Source organism: Homalodisca vitripennis, mitochondrion, assembly GCF_021130785.1.
Source record: "Homalodisca vitripennis mitochondrion, complete genome".
Lineage (NCBI taxonomy): Eukaryota > Metazoa > Arthropoda > Insecta > Hemiptera > Cicadellidae > Homalodisca > Homalodisca vitripennis.
The window spans coordinates 1-15,304 of NC_006899.1; the positions used below are offsets into that span (position 1 = coordinate 1).

The 15,304-nt window shown below is 21.6% G+C and overlaps 13 protein-coding genes across 13 annotated transcripts, besides 37 other annotated features; 9 read left to right on the forward strand and 4 right to left on the reverse strand. All coding sequences in view use genetic code 5, as the record gives it.

The window, feature by feature from the left end:
* Window positions 1-1,534, forward strand: COX1 (cytochrome c oxidase subunit I). Its single transcript has one exon. A coding segment is annotated over exon 1 (1,534 nt).
* Window positions 1,535-1,599, forward strand: a tRNA (tRNA-Leu).
* Window positions 1,600-2,278, forward strand: COX2 (cytochrome c oxidase subunit II). The gene has a single exon. A coding segment is annotated over exon 1 (679 nt).
* Window positions 2,279-2,350, forward strand: a tRNA (tRNA-Lys).
* Window positions 2,350-2,412, forward strand: a tRNA (tRNA-Asp).
* Window positions 2,413-2,565, forward strand: ATP8 (ATP synthase F0 subunit 8). The gene has a single exon. It carries the CDS (start codon window positions 2,413-2,415, stop codon window positions 2,563-2,565), a length of 153 nt encoding a protein of 50 aa, YP_214929.1.
* Window positions 2,559-3,212, forward strand: ATP6 (ATP synthase F0 subunit 6). The gene has a single exon. It carries the CDS (start codon window positions 2,559-2,561, stop codon window positions 3,210-3,212), a length of 654 nt encoding a protein of 217 aa, YP_214930.1.
* Window position 3,213: 1 nt separating this feature from the next.
* COX3 (cytochrome c oxidase subunit III) lies at window positions 3,214-3,993 on the forward strand. The gene has a single exon. It carries the CDS (start codon window positions 3,214-3,216, stop codon window positions 3,991-3,993), a length of 780 nt encoding a protein of 259 aa, YP_214931.1.
* Window positions 3,993-4,055, forward strand: a tRNA (tRNA-Gly).
* Window positions 4,056-4,409, forward strand: ND3 (NADH dehydrogenase subunit 3). The gene has a single exon. The coding sequence runs from the start codon at window positions 4,056-4,058 to the stop codon at window positions 4,407-4,409; it is 354 nt and encodes a 117-aa protein (YP_214932.1).
* Window positions 4,408-4,469, forward strand: a tRNA (tRNA-Ala).
* Window positions 4,470-4,531, forward strand: a tRNA (tRNA-Arg).
* Window positions 4,532-4,596, forward strand: a tRNA (tRNA-Asn).
* Window positions 4,596-4,662, forward strand: a tRNA (tRNA-Ser).
* Window positions 4,662-4,724, forward strand: a tRNA (tRNA-Glu).
* Window positions 4,724-4,786, reverse strand: a tRNA (tRNA-Phe).
* On the reverse strand, window positions 4,787-6,464 carry ND5 (NADH dehydrogenase subunit 5). The gene has a single exon. A coding segment is annotated over exon 1 (1,678 nt).
* Window positions 6,462-6,522, reverse strand: a tRNA (tRNA-His).
* On the reverse strand, window positions 6,522-7,841 carry ND4 (NADH dehydrogenase subunit 4). The gene has a single exon. The coding sequence runs from the start codon at window positions 7,839-7,841 to the stop codon at window positions 6,522-6,524; it is 1,320 nt and encodes a 439-aa protein (YP_214934.1).
* On the reverse strand, window positions 7,835-8,113 carry ND4L (NADH dehydrogenase subunit 4L). The gene has a single exon. It carries the CDS (start codon window positions 8,111-8,113, stop codon window positions 7,835-7,837), a length of 279 nt encoding a protein of 92 aa, YP_214935.1.
* Window positions 8,114-8,115: 2 nt separating this feature from the next.
* Window positions 8,116-8,180, forward strand: a tRNA (tRNA-Thr).
* Window positions 8,181-8,242, reverse strand: a tRNA (tRNA-Pro).
* Window positions 8,243-8,244: 2 nt separating this feature from the next.
* ND6 (NADH dehydrogenase subunit 6) lies at window positions 8,245-8,736 on the forward strand. The gene has a single exon. It carries the CDS (start codon window positions 8,245-8,247, stop codon window positions 8,734-8,736), a length of 492 nt encoding a protein of 163 aa, YP_214936.1.
* On the forward strand, window positions 8,729-9,865 carry CYTB (cytochrome b). The gene has a single exon. It carries the CDS (start codon window positions 8,729-8,731, stop codon window positions 9,863-9,865), a length of 1,137 nt encoding a protein of 378 aa, YP_214937.1.
* Window positions 9,864-9,925, forward strand: a tRNA (tRNA-Ser).
* ND1 (NADH dehydrogenase subunit 1) lies at window positions 9,925-10,857 on the reverse strand. Its single transcript has one exon. It carries the CDS (start codon window positions 10,855-10,857, stop codon window positions 9,925-9,927), a length of 933 nt encoding a protein of 310 aa, YP_214938.1.
* Window positions 10,858-10,923, reverse strand: a tRNA (tRNA-Leu).
* Window positions 10,920-12,120, reverse strand: an rRNA (l-rRNA).
* Window positions 12,121-12,185, reverse strand: a tRNA (tRNA-Val).
* Window positions 12,186-12,913, reverse strand: an rRNA (s-rRNA).
* An 8-nt stretch (window positions 12,914-12,921) lies between these two features.
* Window positions 12,922-12,941: a direct repeat.
* A 46-nt stretch (window positions 12,942-12,987) lies between these two features.
* Window positions 12,988-13,066: an inverted repeat.
* A 6-nt stretch (window positions 13,067-13,072) lies between these two features.
* Window positions 13,073-13,151: an inverted repeat.
* Window positions 13,152-13,209: 58 nt separating this feature from the next.
* Window positions 13,210-13,229: a direct repeat.
* An 82-nt stretch (window positions 13,230-13,311) lies between these two features.
* Window positions 13,312-13,751: a tandem repeat.
* Window positions 13,315-13,328: an inverted repeat.
* Window positions 13,339-13,352: an inverted repeat.
* Window positions 13,436-13,449: an inverted repeat.
* Window positions 13,460-13,473: an inverted repeat.
* Window positions 13,557-13,570: an inverted repeat.
* Window positions 13,581-13,594: an inverted repeat.
* Window positions 13,678-13,691: an inverted repeat.
* Window positions 13,702-13,715: an inverted repeat.
* A 195-nt stretch (window positions 13,752-13,946) lies between the features above and the next one.
* Window positions 13,947-14,011, forward strand: a tRNA (tRNA-Ile).
* Window positions 14,009-14,076, reverse strand: a tRNA (tRNA-Gln).
* A 4-nt stretch (window positions 14,077-14,080) lies between these two features.
* Window positions 14,081-14,148, forward strand: a tRNA (tRNA-Met).
* Window positions 14,149-15,120, forward strand: ND2 (NADH dehydrogenase subunit 2). The gene has a single exon. It carries the CDS (start codon window positions 14,149-14,151, stop codon window positions 15,118-15,120), a length of 972 nt encoding a protein of 323 aa, YP_214939.1.
* Window positions 15,119-15,182, forward strand: a tRNA (tRNA-Trp).
* Window positions 15,175-15,235, reverse strand: a tRNA (tRNA-Cys).
* A 1-nt stretch (window position 15,236) lies between these two features.
* Window positions 15,237-15,300, reverse strand: a tRNA (tRNA-Tyr).
* Window positions 15,301-15,304: the final 4 nt, after the last annotated feature.

Below are 15,304 nucleotides of genomic sequence, written 5' to 3' on the forward strand. Positions count from 1 at the left end.
ATGAATAAATGATTATTTTCTACAAATCATAAGGACATTGGAACTCTATACTTTTTATTTGGGATTTGATCTGGAATAGTTGGAATAATATTAAGAATAATTATTCGAATTGAACTAGCTCAACCTGGACCATTTCTAATAAATGATCAATTATATAATGTAATTGTCACTTCTCATGCCTTTATTATAATTTTTTTCATGGTTATACCTATTATAATTGGAGGATTCGGAAATTGACTTCTTCCATTAATAATTGGTGCACCTGACATAGCATTTCCACGAATAAATAATATAAGATTTTGATTATTACCCCCTTCATTATCCTTATTAATAGTAAGATCAATAGTTGAAATAGGGGTTGGTACAGGTTGAACTGTATACCCCCCTCTTTCATCAAATGTAGCTCATTCAGGACCAAGAGTTGATTTGGCAATTTTCTCATTACATCTGGCAGGTATTTCTTCAATTTTAGGGGCCGTAAATTTTATTACCACAGTTATTAATATACGAACAATTGGAATAAATTTTGACCGAACACCTTTATTTGTTTGATCAGTTTTAATTACTGCGATTTTACTTTTATTATCATTACCTGTATTAGCAGGGGCAATTACTATATTATTAACTGACCGAAATATTAATACATCATTTTTTGACCCCTCAGGTGGTGGGGACCCAATTTTATATCAACATTTATTTTGATTTTTTGGTCATCCTGAAGTTTATATTTTAATTTTACCAGGATTTGGATTAATTTCACATATTATTACTCAGGAAAGAGGAAAAAATGAATCATTTGGATATATTGGTATAGTATACGCTATAATGTCAATTGGTTTATTAGGATTTGTAGTATGAGCTCATCATATATTTACTGTTGGAATAGATGTGGATACCCGTGCTTATTTTACTTCCGCAACTATAATTATTGCAGTACCTACAGGTATTAAAATTTTTAGATGATTAGCAACAATACATGGTATATCAAATGATATATCAATTTCAATAATATGATCAGCTGGATTTGTTTTTTTATTTACAATAGGGGGTCTAACAGGTATTGTATTATCTAATTCTTCTATCGATGTTATTTTACATGACACTTACTATGTAGTTGCTCACTTCCATTATGTCTTATCTATAGGAGCAGTATTTGCAATTATAGCAGGGTTCATTCAATGATACCCATTATTTACTGGTATAACTATAAACCCAAAATGATTAAAAATTCAATTTTTTACTATATTTATTGGAGTCAACTTAACATTTTTCCCTCAACATTTCTTAGGCTTAAGAGGATTGCCTCGACGTTACTCAGATTACCCTGACACTTATTTAACATGAAATTTAGTCTCATCATTAGGTAGATTGATTTCATTAATCAGAATCATAATTATAATGTTTATTATTTGAGAAAGAATAATTTCAAAACGAATAGTTATTTCATCAAATAACAATGCAAATTCAATTGAATGATTACAAAAATTACCCCCAGAGGAACATTCATATAGAGAATTACCTATATTAACTAATTTCTAGTATGGCAGATTAGTGCAATGAATTTAAGATTCATATATAAATATAATTATTTTTCTAGAAATTTGTAATTGAAAAATATTATCCTTTCAAGATGCAGTATCCCCAATTATAGAACAACTAATTATATTTCATGATCACACTATAATAATTTTAATTATAATTACTACAGTAGTTAGATATATAATAGTTATACTTTTTATAAACAAATATATTAATCGATTTTTACTTGAAGGACAATTAATTGAACTAATTTGAACTATTTTACCAGCTGTATTATTAATTTTTATTGCTTTACCTTCATTGCGAATTTTATATATAATTGAAGAAATTAATAACCCATTAATTACAATTAAAGCAATTGGGCACCAATGATATTGATCTTATGAATATTCAGATTTTAAGAAAATTGAATTTGACTCATATATAAAGCCAACTATTAATTTAGAATCAAGTGAATTTCGATTATTAGATACAGATAATCGAATTGTATTGCCTTATAATATCCAAATTCGTATTTTAGTTACATCAACAGATGTTATTCATTCATGAACAATTCCATCTATTGGTGTTAAAATTGATGCATCGCCTGGTCGGATTAATCAAGGATCAATTTTAATAAATCGACCTGGGTTATTTTTTGGTCAATGTTCAGAAATTTGTGGATCTAATCATAGTTTCATACCTATTGTAATTGAAAGAGTTAACCTTAAAAGATTTATTAATTGATTAAATTCTTATTCATTAGATAACTTAAATGTAAGTGTTGATCTCTTAAATCAAATTATAGTATATTAACGAATACTTCTAATGGAAAACTTAGTTTAATTAAAATATTAATTTGTCAAGTTAAAGAAGTATGTATTATAGTTTTCGTTGCCACAAATATCCCCTATATGATGAATAACATTAATGTTCATATTTATTATAACACTAATATTAATTATAGCCATAGTATACTTTAATTTTAATTTAATATCATCAAGTAAAAAAGAATATAAAGTTGTTCAATATAATTGAAAATGATAGCTAATTTATTTTCTGTATTTGACCCATGTACAGGGTATTCTTCAATAAATTGAATGAGAACATTTATTTTTATGTTTTTAATTCCATTAAAATTTTGACTTATACCCAATAAAATTTCATTATTATTCAATTCATTACTTAGTATTTTACATAATGAAAATAAATCATTAATAAAATTAAAAGGAACAAGATTAATCATAATAAGATTATTTATTTTAATTTTATTTAATAATTTAATAGGATTACTTCCTTATATCTTTACATCATCTTCTCATTTATTATTTTGTTTATCATTGGCACTACCATTATGACTTTCACTTATAATTTATGGTTGAATTAATAAGACAAATCATATATTTATTCATTTAGTGCCTACTGGAACACCAGGAATTTTAATGCCATTTATAGTTCTTATTGAAACAATTAGAAATTTAATCCGACCTGGTTCATTAGCAGTGCGATTAACAGCAAATATAATTGCAGGGCATTTATTAATGTCACTTTTGGGAAACAATGCAACAAATTTTTATATAATTTTAGTATTAATAATTATATTTATAATTTTAATAACATTTGAACTTGCAGTAGCTATTATTCAATCATATGTATTTATAACACTTACAAACCTATATTCTAGAGAAATTTAAAATGAATAACCACCCATTTCATTTAGTTGATAATAGTCCATGACCTATTATTGGATCAATTGGAGTCATAACTATTACTTCAGGAATAGTAATATGATTCCACAAATTTAATATAATATTATTTATCCTAGGATTTATTATTGTAATTTTAACAATAATCCAATGATGACGTGATGTAACACGAGAAGCCACATTTCAAGGATTACATACCAAAAAAGTTTCATTAAGAATAAAATGAGGGATAGTATTATTCATTGTATCTGAAGTATTATTTTTTTCTTCATTTTTTTGATCATTTTTTCATAGAAGATTATCACCAACAATTGAAATTGGGTCACAGTGACCCCCAGTTGGAATTAAAACATTTAATCCTATAAATATTCCTTTATTAAATACTATAATTTTATTATATTCTGGTGTTACAATAACATGAGCTCATAATGCATTAATTAATAAAAATTATACACAAGTAGTTCAAAGAATAATTGTTACAGTAATTATAGGAATATATTTTACTGCTTTACAAACATATGAATATATTGAATCTCCTTTCTGTATTTCTGATTCAATTTATGGTAGCACATTTTTTATAAGAACAGGATTTCACGGAATTCATGTAATTATTGGAACAATTTTTATTATTGTATCATTACTGCGAATATTAAAATTACATTTTTCAAGAACTCGCCACGTGGGATTTGAAGCATCAGCTTGATATTGACATTTTGTTGATGTTGTTTGACTATTTTTATATATTTCAATTTACTGATGAGGTAGATAATTCATTTATTATAAAAAGTATATCAGGCTTCCAACTTGAAGGTTTATTAATTAAAATGAGTAATAAATTTAACTATAATTTTTTTTTTTATTACTATAATTCTTATATTAATTATTATAATATTAATTATTATAATTGGTAAAAAAAGTATTATTGAATACCAAAAATCAACTCCATTTGAATGTGGGTTTAATCCAATTTCTCATAAACGATTACCATTTTCCATTCATTTTTTCTTAATTGCTGTTTTATTTTTAATTTTTGACATTGAAATCATCATCATTTTACCTATAATTTTAACTATATATAATGTAAATATAATAACATGACTATTAACTTCAATTATATTCACTTTAATTTTAATAATTGGTTTATACCATGAATGATATAATGGAATATTAAATTGAGCTAAATAGGATTATATTTAATTATAATATTTGATTTGCATTCAAAAGGTGCTTAATAAGCTAATCTTAGCATAGAAGTAAAAAATTTACATTTAGTTTCGACCTAAAATTAGGAATAAATTTCCCATGTTTTAGTTAAAGCCAAAATTAGAGGCATCTTATTGTTAATAAGAATAATGAATTTTTTCTAACTAAAAGAGGTTAAGTTAAAGAAATAGCTGCTAACTAATTTCTTAAGCGGTTCAATTCCGTTTACCTCTTATCCATATAGTTTAAAAAACATTTTATTTTCATTAAAAAAAAGGAATTTAATTCCTATGGTTTGTTACTAGAAATATAATCACCTTAATATCTTCAATATCATGCTCTAATTAAGCTATAGTAACAAATTAAAATTATAAATCAGATTAAAAATGTTAATAAAAAAACCTTTAAATTATTTATAGAATAAAATTGAATAAAATTTGATAGATTTAGTAAATAATAAGAAATACCTATAGGACCATAATATTCACTTCATATTAAAGAATTAGATTTTGAATTTTCAGAAAATAAATAAACATTTTTATATAAAAAATTTAAATATCTAGATATAAATCACATATTTCCATTAAATAAGTAATAAGACATATTAAAATAATAATTAAATTTACAAGATTCTATACCTAATCAAATACCTATTAAAACTAATAGTAAAGAAGCTATTCTAAGCTTTATTGGAAGTAAAATAAAATAGAAATCAAAATTTATTAATCAAAGCATTATACACCCAGTGAAAATCGAAAATAAAGTTAGAATAAAAATTCTTAATTTTATATATAAATATTCATCATAAATAAAATTTATACTAATAAACTTATTATTATGAATCATTGAATAATAAAATAAACGAAATCTATAAAAAGCGGTTAAACCTAGAGAAAAATAAAAAATTACAAAAACTAAGTAGTTTAATTGATTTCTTACTATATATTCAATAATTATATCCTTAGAATAAAACCCAGATAAAAATGGAATTCCACATAAAGTTAAATTAGCAATATTAAAACAAGAAGTTGTAAAAGGTATTAATATACATACTGATCCTATTAATCGAATATCTTGATTATCATTTATATAAAAAATAAAAATACCTGAACAAAGAAATAATAGAGATTTAAATATAGCATGTCTTAATAAATGAAAAAATGATAAATCAAGAAGACCTAAGAATAAAGAACTTATCATTAAACCTAACTGACTTAGAGTAGATAAAGCAATAATTTTTTTTAAATCAAATTCATAAATTGCACAAATAGAAGAAAAAGTTATAGTTACCAAACTAATAAATAAAAATATATAATTATTAAAATTGAAACTATTATAAAAACGAATTAATAAATAAACTCCGGCTGTAACTAAAGTAGACGAATGAACTAATGAAGAAACAGGTGTTGGAGCTGCTATGGCAGCAGGTAGTCAACAAGAAAAAGGAATTTGAGCTCTCTTTGTAAAACAAGAAATAGTTATTAAATAAAAAATATATTCATTATAATAATCTAAGTAATACATAAAATGCCATCCCCCATAAGATATAATTCAACAAGCAGAAATTAATAAACCAATATCACCAATTCGATTAGTTAAACAAGTAATTATTCCAGCTAAATATCTTTTCATTGAATTATAGTAAATAACTAAACAATAAGATACAAGACCTAACCCATCTCAACCTAAAAGAATTCTAATTAAATTAGGTCTGATAATTATTAAAATTATACTAAAAACAAATAAAATAACTAAAAACAAAAAACGATTTCTATTATAATAACCAAAACCTATATAATCAGAACTGTAAAAAACAACCATTGAAGAAATTAATATAACAACTGATGAAAAAGAAATAGATACTCAATCAAAAATTATTAAATAATTAATTCTTAAAGAATTAATTAATATAATATTCCACTCCAATATTAAAAAAATTCCATTATATATAAAATATAAAGAAGAAATAAATAAGAAAACAGAAAAAATAAATAAAATCAAAAATCAATATAAGTAAACATTTAATTTTAACAAAATTTAAGGTAATATACATCTAAGAAACCACAACTCTTTATTTTTTTTAAACTACTTAAATTATCAAAAAATACAATCTATAAATAAAATAATTAAAAATAATGGTATTAAATGAACAATTATAAGAAGGTATTCACGAACATTGCCAAGACTATAACAATACAAATTATGATATTTACCATGTTGTGTAAAACTAAATAAATAAAATCTGAAACAAGCAGTAAAAAAAGATATAAAAATAATAAAAATTAATGAACCAGATCAATACATAATTATTCTATTTATAATTATAATTTCACTAATAAAATTAATTCTAGGGGGGCAACTTATATTAAAAGAACAAAATATAAATCACATTATTCTTATTCTAGGTATAAATAATATTAAACCCTTATTAATAAAAAAACTACGGCTCAAAAAACGTTCATAAGAAATATTAGCTAAACAAAATAAACCCGACGAACAAAGCCCATGACCAATTATTATTAAATAAGAACCAATTAAACCAAATTTAGTTATTGATAACATTCCTATTAAACATATACATATATGAGCAATAGAAGAATAAGCAATTAAACATTTTACATCACCTTGAATTAGACATACTAATCTAACTAAACAAGAACCAACTAATGATAAAGAATATCAAAATCATCTAAAATTAATAAACAAATATTCATAAATAAATATAAAACGAAGAATACCATAACCACCAATTTTCAATAGTAGGCCAGCTAAAATTATTCTACCTCTTACAGGAGCTTGAACATGAGCTTTAGGTAATCATAAATGAAATATATACAATGGCAATTTAACTATAAAAGCAATTAATATTATAAAATGTATTATGAAACTTAATGAGACACCAAAATTATAATCAAAACTTATACTACCAAAACTTATATATAAATAAATAATTACTAATAATAAAGGTAAAGAGGCTAACAAAGTATAAAAAAACAAGTATAAACCTGAAATTAAACGTTCTGGCTGATACCCTCAACCTATAATAATTAAAAAAAGGGGAATAAGTCTAAACTCAAAAAAAAAATATATAATAATTATCTTTATAACACAAAAAATTAAAATTAAACTAATTATTAATAGATAACAACAAAATAAAAAGAATGAAGATATTAATGAACCAAAAATAGATGATCTAGATAAAATTATTAAACTACTAATTATAATTCTTAAAATAATTAAACCATAAGAAATGTTATCAATACCAAAAAAATAACTAACTGAACCAAAAAACCCATAACAACTATTTACTAAAAATAACAATATTAAAAAAATAAAAAAAAACTGAATTAAAAATCAATAATTAATAAATAAAAGGGGGGTTAAAAAAAAAACAAATAAAATAAATTTTATCATAATATAATAGAATTTAAATAATCATTTCCATGACTTCGAATTAAAGAAACTAAAATTCTTAAGCCTAAAACACCCTCACAAACATAAAAAGTTATAAAATAAATATAAAGATAAAATGTATAATTAGATATTAAACAAATCAATATAATTATACAAAGCAGTGATAAAACTAAAAATTCCAATCTTAATAAACATAAAAGAATATGATTACGAATATAGATTATAGAAATTAAACTAAATACAAACATAAATAAAAAAAATAAAAAATTCATTAGTTTTAATAATTTAATATAAAATATTAGTCTTGTAAACTAAATTTAGATTTCTATCTTTAAAACATCAGCAAAGTAGAATTTACATCTTTAATCTCCAAAATTAATATTTTAATAAACTATTTGCTGTAATTAAAATTACACTATTAAAAATTATAATTATTATCCCAATAATACTTATTTTATTAAAAAACCCTATGTCCATAGGAATAATACTTATTGTACAAACATTATTTATATGTATGTTAATAAATAAAATAATAATTACAACATGATTTATAATAATTACATTTTTAATAATAATTGGTGGATTAATGATTCTATTTATATATATAAGAAGAATTGCATCAAATGAAAAATTTAAATTAAATATAAATATAACATTAACAATAATTATTTTTATTATTATCAGTGACGAAATAATAAATGAAAACCAAGTAATAGATAAACTAGAATTATCAGAAAATAACCCAATAGAAAAAATTTCAATAATCAAATTATACAATGAAAAATCAATAATCATTACTATAATTATAGTAATATTTTTACTATTAACTATAATTTCCACAACAAAAATTGTCAAATTACACGAAGGACCTTTACGAAAAAAAACTTATGAATAAGCCAATACGAAAAAATAACCCAATTATTAAAATTATTAATTACTCATTAATTGATTTACCAGCCCCTTTAAATTTATCATCATGATGAAATTTTGGATCAATTTTAGGTTTATGCTTAACTATTCAACTAATTACAGGTATTTTATTATCAATACATTATACATCAAATATTGAAATAGCATTTAATAGAGTAAATCACATTACTCGAGATGTAAATTATGGTTGATTAATGCGAACAATCCATTCAAATGGTGCATCAATATTTTTTATCTGCATATATTTACATACAGGACGAGGTATATATTATGGATCATACAAATTTATTAAGACATGAATAGTAGGAGTAATAATTATATTATTAACAATAGCTACAGCATTCTTAGGGTACGTTTTACCATGAGGTCAGATATCTTTTTGAGGAGCAACTGTTATTACAAATTTATTGTCAGCGCTCCCTTACATTGGAAGAATATTAGTTAACTGAATTTGAGGAGGATTCGCTGTAGATAATGCAACACTATCACGATTTTTTAGACTTCATTTTCTTTTACCATTTATTATTATAATAATAACAATTATTCATCTATTTTTTCTTCATATAACAGGTTCAAATAACCCAATTGGGATTAACTCAAACATTGATAAAATTCCATTTCACCCATATTTCTCAATTAAAGACTTAATAGGATTTTCAATTATCATCACTATACTTCTAATTTTAAATATAACTGAACCTTACATATTATCAGACCCAGATAATTTTACTCCTGCAAACCCTATGGTAACCCCAATTCACATTCAACCCGAATGATACTTCTTATTTGCATATGCAATTCTACGATCAATTCCTAATAAATTAGGAGGGGTGATGGCATTGTTTTTATCAATTTTAATTTTAATAATTTTACCATTCTCCATAAAAATAAAATTTAAAGGAATTGAATTTTATCCAATTAATCAAATCAACTTTTGAATATTTTCTTCAACAGTAATTCTTCTAACATGAATTGGAGCACGGCCTGTAGAACTACCCTATACAGAAACAGGAATAATATTAACAGTTATATATTTTATTTACTTTATTAGAGACCCATTAATTTCAAAAATATGAGATAAAATTATTAAATAGTTATTTAGCTTATATAAAGTTTATATTTTGAAAATATAAGAAAGAGAAATTTAATAACTTTACAAAAAAAAATGATAAAAGACTAAAACCTTAATAAAAACAAAAAAAATAATAAAACTTAAAGAAATAGGAAGATAACACTTCCATGCTAAATATATAAGTTTATCATAACGAAACCGAGGAAAAGAACAACGAACTCAAATAAATAAAAAACAAAAAAAATTAACTTGATAAAAAAAAATAAATCTATAAAAATCACCCCCAAAAAAAATAATAACAGTTAAACTAGAAATAAAAATAATACTAGCATATTCAGAAATAAATAATAAAGCAAATCCGCCAGAACCATACTCAATATTAAATCCAGAAACTAATTCACTTTCCCCCTCAGAAAAATCAAATGGTGTACGATTTCTCTCAGCTAAACAACAAGAAAATCAGCATAAAAATATAGGAACTGAACAAAAAAAAAATCATCTACTAATCTGAAAAACAAAAAAATTAATAAAATTGTAACCATTAATTATTAAAAAAAAACATAATATAATTAAAGATAGTGAAACCTCATAAGAAATAGCCTGTGAAATTCTACGAATACATCCTAACATAGAATAACTTCTATTTGAAGATCAGCCACAAATAATAAGACCATAAATTCTAAGTCTAGAACAACATAAAAAAAATAACATACCAAAAACAAATCTAATACAATTTCAATAAAAAGGAAATAAACACCAAATAAATAAAGATTGAATCAAACTAAATAAAGGGCATAAATAATAAATTAATGAATTAGAATCAATTGGTCAAACCTGCTCCTTTAAAAAAAGCTTAATACCATCTCTAAAAGGTTGTAGTAAGCCCATAAAACCTACTTTATTTGGGCCTTTGCGAATCTGTATATAACTTAGAACCTTGCGTTCTAATAAAGTGAAAAAACCGACAGAAACTATTACTAAAATAATTAAAATTAAAGATGTAATAAAAAAAATTACTAGATATGAATTAATCATTTTTATAAATTCTAAATTTATTGCACTAAAATCTGCCAATCTAGCATTATTTCAACACAATATAAATTGGATTTAATGGTCCTTTCGTACTAAAAAAATCTTAATATTTCTAGATAGAAACCAACCTGGCTTACACCGGTTTGAACTCAAATCATGTAAGAATTTAAAAGTCGAACAGACTTAGAAATGAAAAACCTGCCCCTCAATCTAATCTTAATTCAACATCGAGGTCGCAAACTTTAATATAGATAAGAACTCCTCATTAAAATAACGCTGTTATCCCTAAGGTAACTTAATCTTAAAATCATTATTGGATCTAAATTACATAAATTAAATGAATTAAAAAAATAAAGTCAAATTTATCTTCCGCCCCAGAAAAAAAATTAATAAAATTAAAAGATAAATTTACTAAAAAATACATAAAACTTATTAAAATTAAAGTTCTATAGGGTCTTATCGTCCCAAAAAAAAAATTAGGCTTTTTTACCTAAAAATCAAATTATAAAATTAAAAAAAATAAAATTAATCCCTCATCTATTCATTCATACCAGCCTTCAATTAAAAGACTAATTATTATGCTACCTTTGCACAGTCAGAATACTGCAGCCATTTAAATAATCATAGGGCAGAATTTACTTTTAAAATTTTACTAAAAGAAATGTTTTTGATAAACAGTTGAAAATTAAATATGTCGAGTTCATAAAATATAAATTAAAATTATACTAATTTAATCAGTATTTTAAATAAAATTTTATTCAATAAATAAACCTTATAAAAAAATAAATATAAAAAAATTAAATTTAAATAAATTAATATATTAAAAACTAAAAATGCATAATATTAAAGCTGTAAAATTGAATAAAAAAAAAATTTTAAATAAAAACTTAGCTTATCCTAAGAAATTTAAGAAAAACAAATTTTAAATAAAAATCAACCATCAATCCTTAATTAAATTAATTTCTAAAGTAACCAGATATAAAAAGAACGATTAACTTTTAATTACCATTTTTAAATTATAAATAAATATAAAACATTAAAAAAAATATAAAAATAAATATCTAATTCTCGGGAAAAAAATTATAAATAAAATATTAAATCAACCATGATACAAAAGGTACTAAAAATGAATTAATAATAATAATAAAAACCTAATCAGTTAAAAATAAAAATTATTTTAATAATATTACTAAAAAAAAATAAAATAATATTATAATAAAAATAAGTAAAAATAAGAAAATATTATCAGATAAAATTAATAAATTTTTGTATTAATGTAAATAATAAGCTTTAATATAAGCTACTATCTGACTTTCTAGCTTCACCTTCCGGTAAAACTACTTTGTTACGACTTATCCCATATTATTGAGAGTGACGGGCGATATGTACATAAATTAGAACAAAATTCAAAACGAATATTTATTCGAAATTACTACTAAATCCTTATTCAAAATAATTATAAAAATTATTATCCTAATAATTTATAATTAAAGTAACCCATGTTTACTTAAATAAAACTGCACCTTGACCTAATATAAATCTTTAAAAGTAAAAGAGAATAAATCTTAAAACACACTCCAAATTATAGAGATATACAAATTTAATTTAAGTATAAAAAATCGTGGTTTATCAATTAAAAAACAGGTTCCTCTAGTAAGATTAATTTACCGCCAAATTCTTCGAGTTTAAAAGAACATAACTAATACTATTCAGGAATAAAATTTAAATTTACAATAATAGGGTATCTAATCCTAGTTTAAAAAATAAATTTCGCATTACAAAAAAATAGAAATTAATTTAAATACAAATTCCACCTAAGCAAAAAAAAATTAAATTCAAATAAAATACTTAACCTAAAATATTAACTTGGATTAATTGTCTAACCGCGAATGCTGGCACAAATTTAACCAAACCTAATTAAATATCTAAATCAAAAATAAAATTAAAATTAATACTAATTACTGAATAAAAATTAATTTAATAGTTATTCATATAATCAATTTAACAAACTAATAAAAAAGAAAGAATCAAACTTTATTAAGGCAATAAAAGAAAATAGGAAATAAAAATAAATACAAGTTATAAAAATAAGACCAAGAAAAAAATTAATCAAATAATTAAGAAATTTATATTAATCCCAACTTAATATTAAATTTCATATAATTATTAAATATATCAACCTTCTTTCTTTCTCTAAAAAGAAAGAAGGTTGATATATTTAATAATTATATGAAATTTAATATTAAGTTGGGATTAATATAAATTTCTTAATTATTAAATTTTCAATTAGATATTACTAATAAAATTAAATCATTAATTTAGTTTAATATTAATTAAAAGAAAATAGGAAATAATATTAATTATATATTATTAATTTTAATATAGTTTAAATTAATTTAAGAATTTAAATTAAATATAAATATTATACTTAATATCAATTAAATCTACCCTCTTATATAGTATAGAGGGTAGATTTATTTATAAAATATAATATTTAATATTAATTATTTATATATATATAATATATTTAATATACATATATATAATACTTATTATTAATTAAATCTACCCTCTTATATAGTATAGAGGGTAGATTTATTTATAAAATATAATATTTAATATTAATTATTTATATATATATAATATATTTAATATACATATATATAATACTTATTATTAATTAAATCTACCCTCTTATATAGTATAGAGGGTAGATTTATTTATAAAATATAATATTTAATATTAATTATTTATATATATATAATATATTTAATATACATATATATAATACTTATTATTAATTAAATCTACCCTCTTATATAGTATAGAGGGTAGATTTATTTATAAAATATAATATTTAATATTAATTATTTATAAATGTTTTAATCAAATTTAGAAGTAATATATTTAATTAATCTTTTTCAAATAATTGATCATTTGTATTATATTAAAAATCAATTAGTATTAATTCTTATTTTTAATTATTATTGTTATTTAAACTTAATTTTATTAATCAATCAAATTATCCTTTAAAGTAAATAATACCCTATTTTTATTTTATCACTATATAAAGTAAAGTGCCTGAATAAAGGATTATTTTGATAGAATAAATTATGTAATTTAATTACCTTTATTGTAAATTTAAGAATTAAACTTATCTTTAAATATCAAAAATTTATGTGCATCATACACTAATTTACAGTTTAGAAAGATAAGCTAATAAAGCTATTAGGTTCATACCCTAAATATAGAGATAAAATTCTCTTCTTTTTAATTTTTATTAATTCAAATAAATTATTATTTGCAAATACTATAATTGTTGGGGTTATAGTATCAATTTGCTCAAATAATTGATTTATAATTTGATCAGGGATAGAAATCAGCTTAATATGCTTAACCCCCTTAATATCAGGGTATAATATAATTACATCAGAATGTATAATGAAACACTTTATTGTGCAAGGGGTAAGATCATCAATTTTAATTTTAGGGCTGGTTATAAGATTATTATATTTTAATTATAGAAACAATTTAGTTTTAATTAGAGTATTAATTAAATTAGGTATAGCACCATTTCATAACTGAGTATTAGTAGTAGTTGAAGGACTTAGATATTGAGTGAATTTTATATTATTAACTTTAATTAAAATTGCCCCATTGACTTTAATGAGATACATTAATTTAAATACTAATTTTTACGTAATTTTATCTTTAATTGTAGGTTCTTTATTTGCACTAAATCAATCATCTATTCGAAAAATTATAGCTTATTCATCCATTTTCAATTTAGGCTTTATATCTATTTCTTCAATAAATAATTCTATTTGAGTAATTTATTTTATAATTTATTCATTAATTCTATCTAATTTATTTTTTTTTATAAAAAAATTAAACATTAATTATATTAACCAAATTATTATTAATGAATTTACCCCTGAAGTTAGGATTTCAATTTGAATTTTAGTATTATCTTTAGGCGGAATACCACCTTTAATTGAATTTATAGGTAAACTTATAGTATTTGAAATGCTTATATCAATAGGTCAGATTTTAATTTTAACAATTATAGTATTGACATCATTATTAGTAATATTTTACTATATTCGTATAATATATCTTTCTTTAATATTTAGATCATTAATTTTAAAATGAAATAAGTTAAACTTAATTAATATAACAATTATTATTTTTTTATTGAATTTTATAATATCCCCTATATTCATTATAATTAAATCATTAATTTAAGATTTTAAGTTAATATAAACTATTAACCTTCAAAGTTAAAAATGCTTTAAAGGTAAGTCTTAAATTAATTTAATTTTAAATTTGCAATTTAACGTTTTTCTTAAACTATAAGACTATATTAAGGGAATTTAACATTCATAAGTAAATTTACAGTTTACCACTTTAATCAGACACCTTAATAGCA